General features: G+C 39.7%; 1 protein-coding gene across 1 annotated transcript in view; it reads left to right on the top strand.

Moving 5' to 3' along the window:
* The window catches only part of pde5ab (phosphodiesterase 5A, cGMP-specific, b), a gene marked incomplete at its 5' end in the record, with an annotated part of 76,335 nt that overhangs the window by 15,669 nt on the left and 54,212 nt on the right, over positions 1–6,454 (top strand). The window contains 1 exon segment of the mRNA XM_014017476.1: positions 5,366–5,455. Coding sequence (XP_013872930.1) covers positions 5,366–5,455 — 90 coding nt within the window.

Raw genomic sequence — 6,454 nt, 5'->3', positions numbered from 1 at the left:
GTATCTCTAATGTAAAAATCAATAAAATAACAAGATTAACAATCCATCCATCCATCCATCCATCAATCAATCCTCCGTCAGTAGTTCTTGCGCCCCCTCCCCCATCTTGACTGTACTTGCTCTGCTGCAGACACCATTATACCCCACCCCTTTCTTATTGCGTGAGAACACTATGAAAATATTATGAAATGTGCAGATTTTTGAAGGTCACTATACATTTGAAGGGGTTGACATGTACACCTTCTTGATGAGAGAGGTGACAGGTCTACCAACTGTGCCGCCATGCCTTCCTCATGCTTTGATTGTAGGGTCCTATGGTTCCATGTGGTGGAACCACAGAATTGGTTAGTAAAAGTTGTTTGAAAAAGGATTGATATTCCTTGTGTTTTCCAGGTGATCATTAATTGTTTCCATTCACAAGGTTACTCGTGAATATTGTGAGCCCAACTCCTTCCATCAGGTTTCAGATTTATTTTTTAATAAAAATGTGGAACCTCACAAAGCTCTAGCTGTGATGATACTAACATGTCTTCTGCACAGGGAAAGTGCTCTTTTGTTTGCAAAAACAAAGTAATGTTGGCTCTGCCACAGAGATTTTCCACAATGCTTTTCTTTTTTTGTGTGTCATAACTGCCTCTTTAACTCAGAGCTCACTGACAGCACTGCAGCTGGAGGGGAGGGAAGAGGGAGGAGATTGGAAAAAAGAGATAATTAAGTGTATGAATGAATTATTTCCTAATATCTGGCCTGATTAATAAATCTGTACTTTGTTTAATTATGGCTCCAATCAAGCATACAGCTTTATGCATTAAGTGAAATAAAACTGAATATTGTTTTTGTTCAAGTCTGTTGAACTTTAAACCCAAACAGCAAGTACGATTAAATATATTTCTCCTATTAACTTCTTTTGTTATGTAACACATGCCTCACCCAGTGTTTTATGGCCCTTTATTGTTTAAAAGAAGACAAAAAGAATTGCAATAGGTGAATCATGTTTCCTATAACTTGTCTGCAGATTGGGTTTCAGCTCTCTGACCTGTGCAGATGGAGCTCCTGACCTTTATTTAAAGCTTTACTCTTATTTCCACCAGTACTCCCTGCTGTACACTGTTAACTGGTGGGAAACTGGTCTGAGTCACATTGGTGTTAGGATGCAGAGATGTTTAGAGCTTGTTGGAAACCAAAGCCCGGTCCCCACGGGTATGGATGCTAATTTTGGGTGGTATGGTTAGGTTTAGGACCAAGGTGTGAATTGAGTTTAGTTAGGGTCAGGTAGGTACCTCTAAGGCTAATTTTAGGGTAAATGGTCAGGGTTAGGCTATAAAATTACCAGAAAATGAATGGAAGTCAGTGGAAGGTCTCCAATGGGATATAAAAACAAARCTGGGTGTGCGTGTGTGAATGGAATTGATGGCAGATGAAGGCACAACAGAGGGTGGTCCCCAATCYTCATGGATTCCATGCTGTTGGATCTTTGCCCTCTCTGCCAAGGATTGAGTTTACTGCAGGTGCATCAGCCTCCCAATGGTAAACATCACACAGGCGTCTGTGGACAGGTGGACCAGAATTCACGTTGAAGAGGGCTCGCAGCCGCCTGTGGACAGGTGCTGAAGTCTCAGAGCTGCAGAAATCAGTTGCTTGCAGGGATCGTCTTGAACGGTTGTGTAACATAATGGCAGAAACATTGTTTTTTGTTTTATTATTTATTTTTCAATCTGATGAACTAAAGATCAAAAGGAATGCTGAGTTTCCACAGCTGGTTATTTTACTTTTTTCAGTGATCGTTGTGAGTTTTTCTGTCTTTAGTAAAACAGGACAAAACAAATTGTACCTAAATGATCTGTGCACAAGGTTCAGTTTTTGAATTGAATTATTAAAATGGACATTTTGACAGTGTTGTATAAAGTACCTCAAAGTGATACTTGAGTATAAGTACAAATATCTTATCATAAAAATACTTTGGTAAAAGTTAAAATCTTCTCCAAAAATATTACTTGAGGAAAAGTCTTAAAGGGCCAATATTACGTGTTTCTCAGGCATACATTTAAATACTATACCATAATAAAGTATCTATGTCACCTTTCGCTGTTATTAAAATGTTGTTTTTATGTTTAAATAGAAAATAAACGTATCTTCTCATCACTTCCTCTTCTAAARGCCTTGAAATTGGCCTCTGTCTCTTTGAGAACCTCCTGCTGCTTCTGTTCCGTCCCGTTCAGGGGGGGATTCGCATGCGGGGGCTCGTGCGCGGGTGTGGGGCGGGGGGTTGCGTGTGCGCTATGATGCGGTTTACTTGGCATCTGAAAATACATTTCTGCAAAGGTATTTTTAATCTGAAAAGAGCTTCACTGAGTGAGAACTAATGTTGAGCTCAGCAGACAGTTAGGTTTCACTTTCACTTTGACCCGAGAGCCTGCAGGAGTCATGGGCGGGGTGTGTGGGGAGGGGAGAGGGGATGCGCTCTGCCATGAGGAAGTTCGGCTTAAAACACGTCCCAGGGGCGTTTCTGGTACCAAAAGGCATTTCTGGTCCCCACCTGTTGTTTTGCTCCTCAGCATGGCTGCATAAAAACACTGCAGGATTTCTCAAACATGCATGAATGAGTCAGAGTAAGGCTTTGGGCATGTTTTTATGAGAGTATAACATTATAACATGATATAAAACTCTAAAAATTTGATTTTACATGATATTGCCCCTTTAAAGTATCTGATATGTTTTATATTTAAGTATCAAATGTAAATTTCTGACACAAAATCTACTTAAGTATTAAAAGTAAAAGTACTGAGTAAAAGTGAGCAGTTAGATTTTCCAAAATGACATGTATTGGGAGGTGACTTCTCCAAAAAAAAWTTTTTTCTTGCGGCGTTAGTGTTGGGCATAATCGTATCGTGTGCAATTAATCGTCAGAAAAACATTAATCGATTATTTTTTGGCATTTGATGATTAATACGATTAATGCCACCAGGCGGACCGACTGGATATTTCCCCAGTCAGTCCGCTTTATGTATCTATTAGCACAATTTAAAATTTGATATGCAACCTGAAGTCTGTAACTTTGACACAATTTGGAACAGATTTTTACAAAGAGCAAATCCTTCCCACTAACTTGGTCATGTGATCAGGACATAAGGATGTCCAGGGACTCCAGGGAATTAATCGTCAAATTAATCCTTATTGGCTAAATACCACAATTAATCATGATTAATTTTTTTGCCAATATTGCCCAACCCCAAGCGGTGTGCAGCTGTGATGGGTTGTGTACAAGCTAAGCTAATAGTGTGTCAGAATATTATATATTTAAACTTCTCATGCAACCACAGTTAAATTTACCCCATCCAGGAGATACAATTTATCAGGATAGTATTTTTTAAGTAATTAACAACTTGCAATAAAATAGGAGTAACYAATTTCTACTTCTTACCTTTTTAAAAAAATGTAGTGAGTAGAAAGTACAGATTGTGTAAAAATGTAATGAGTAAAAGTAAAAAGTACGCTGAAAAACAATTACTCAGGTAAAGTACAGATAACCAAAGTTTCTAATTAAGTACAGTAACAAAGTATTTGTATTTAGTTACTTCACAACTCTGCATTTTGATAATATTCTCATTTATTGAAGTGTTCCTATAATCTGGTTTTTCCCCCACATCTATGGAAACGAGCAATGAAGCAATCTAATAGTATTAATAATTGTTTTATTTCTGTTCCATTTTTTGGATTTAAATATTCAACAGTTTCAGAAAAACATAAATCTTGTCATCTGTGATGACCAGATGCTTTTTCCACTTTTAGTTCTTGTCAATCTTCACAGAAGGTGACCTATTACGGTCAAAGTTTTWCTGTGTTCCAATYTGYGCGCAACTCCTACATTGGTTTTATGGCACCTGCATTCCAAGGTGGTCTCCCATCCAAGTATTAGCCAGGCCCGACCCTGCTTAGCTTCTGAGATCTGATATGGCCATCATGGTATCTTTTGTTCAGGTCCTTTTTTAAACACATTTTAGTTTTTGCACAGTGATTATTTGTTTTTAGGCTTGGTTTTCACCCTGTGTGGTGGTCTGCCTGTCTTATTGAGGCAGTGAGACCGGTGTGTGGTGACCATGATAACCTACTGAGCAGCAACTAGTTCTTTTGATCTTTTTTTATTTATATATTGCACAGTTCTGATGACATCATCATCTTAGATTATAACAAAATAAATCCCACAAAACGTTTCTTTAGACGTTTTTTTTTTTTCAGTTTAAAACAATATTTTTGTGATTTTATTCTCTAACACAGAACCTGTTGGGTTTTGTATATTACTGCAGCAGAGGTTTGGTTTATAATGTTAATTAATAAAGTTTTTTTTCCACACAAACATATTCCTCTTGAGCCTGGAGGATGATGGGAACGGAGAGAGTCTGAGTTTTTAAAGGTCGGCTCGAGGGGGGCTGTCACCAGGAGGGTCTACTAAACTGCACATTTCTCCATCCTCCGGTCTTTTTATTTTTACGTCTTAAAGCTTTCAGACCAAGTGTGACATGTCATCACTGATGTGGAACAGAACCGTGGACACGATGAGACGTTCAGTTTTGGACAGAAGTGGACGTTGGTGTTGTAGAATAATGACACGAGATCAATTTCTTTATGTAAATGAGACCTGCAGGCTTCAGGGGAGTGGGTGGTTGAACTGCTTGTTGAGGCCATGGATGCTGATGACGTCTGCTCTTGATGCTGAAACATTGTTGAAACGTTTATTGAGGATTATGTAAGCAGATTCCCAGCTCTGTTTACTGTCACTTGACGTTTCAAGCCCTCCATCCCTTGCCAACACAAAGAAACAAAGGTTTGGTTTAATTCCTGGTATGCAGAAATGTAAACCACAGAACYAGAGCACAGTGCTTATGGTGCAGTTTGATTTCAGAAACATCTCACAGTTAGAGATAAAACTCCGCCTCCAGTGGCACCAGAGGCTGGGGGTTAATTACATCATCAAATTGTTGTGGTGGGAACCTCCATGATTAGAAAATACTTAAATATTTGATGCAAAATGTGTAACCTCTGATTGTGTGAATTCAGTTTAATCCTGGTGAAGTTTATTCATCCATCCATTCATTTRTTTTACTTGGGGTCATGGTCAAAAAGTCTGGGAAAGAAACCCAGACGTACTCCCCAGAGACAGAGCCCAGCTCCTCCTGGGGGGATCCCAAAGTGTTTCTCATACCAGAGAGGTTATACTGAATATTATACATTTCTTGTGTCTACATTGTAAATTTACATTCTTTAGTTCAGTGAGACCAACAGTAGCATCTTGTGTAATGTGATGGGGCTCATTTCTTAATTAGCATGCTAACAGGATCATGTAGGCTTTTACTTTGTTTTCCCCTAGGATCCCAGGTTCAATGCAGAAGTGGACCAGATCACCGGTTACAAAACCCAGAGRATCCTTTGTCTGCCCATCAAGAACCACAGAGGAGAGGTGAGGATAATTTGGATTATGTACCACACACTGTAAATGTTAACGTCATTGCTTAGTCAGAAACCTGACAGATGATATAACTTGAACTGAAAAACAAATCCTGAGTTAAATGCTAAGATGGATGGTAAGACCCTCTGCGGTCAGAATGCTGGGCCCACTCTGCTCTCCATCACTTACAGGACCTCAAATTATAAAATCTGGATTAGTGCAAATTTGGAAAACCTGCTTCAGTGTGAAAACGTACATTATGAACTCAACAGATGTTTTCCTGTTATTGTATGCATCCCTGTGCCCTCACAATGCGTTTATCTATCAACGGCTTGTTCTCACAACATTACAACCACGTTCCCACCCTGCCAGGACAATTTTACAAGCTCACATCAGCACCAGGATCAGTGCCTCCAAATCCGAGACCACGGTCTTGAGCTGGAAAAGGGTWGGCTGCCTCCTCCTGGTCGGGGAGGAGGTCCTGCCCCAGGTGGAGGGGTTTAAGTATCTTGTGGTCTTGTTCACAAATGAGGGAAGAATGAAGCGGAAGATCGACAGGCGGATTGGTGCTGCGTCTGCAGTGATGCGGGTGCTGCACCGGTCTGTTGTGTTGAAGTGAGAGCTGAGCCAAAACATGAAGTTCTCGATTTACCGGTCGGTCTACATTCCTACCCTCATCTATGGTCACGAGCTTTGGGTAGGGACCGAAAGGACAAGATCGTGGATACAAGCAGCCAAAATGAGTTGAAGTTATCTGTGATTAAAAGGCTGCAGATTTTTTGCTGGAGGACGTAGCCCCGGTGTCACAACKAACTGCGGTCCCATCATGACATTAAACATTAGTGTAGCTTTTACATATTTCATTCAGTCTGCATCAAAATGTCCAGGCGATCAAACACAAATTGTCACAAAATAGATCAATGTGTATATATAAAAGAATGATAACGGTTAATTTGCTGGAGAAATATGCACATGTATAAATTGTTGTTCAAGGGGTTAAACCTTTGTTAT

This window comes from Austrofundulus limnaeus, unplaced genomic scaffold (genome assembly GCF_001266775.1).
Source record: "Austrofundulus limnaeus strain Quisiro unplaced genomic scaffold, Austrofundulus_limnaeus-1.0 Scaffold169, whole genome shotgun sequence".
Lineage (NCBI taxonomy): Eukaryota > Metazoa > Chordata > Actinopteri > Cyprinodontiformes > Rivulidae > Austrofundulus > Austrofundulus limnaeus.
Note: the sequence above shows the minus strand (reverse complement) of the source record. Positions and strands in the feature narration are given on the sequence as shown.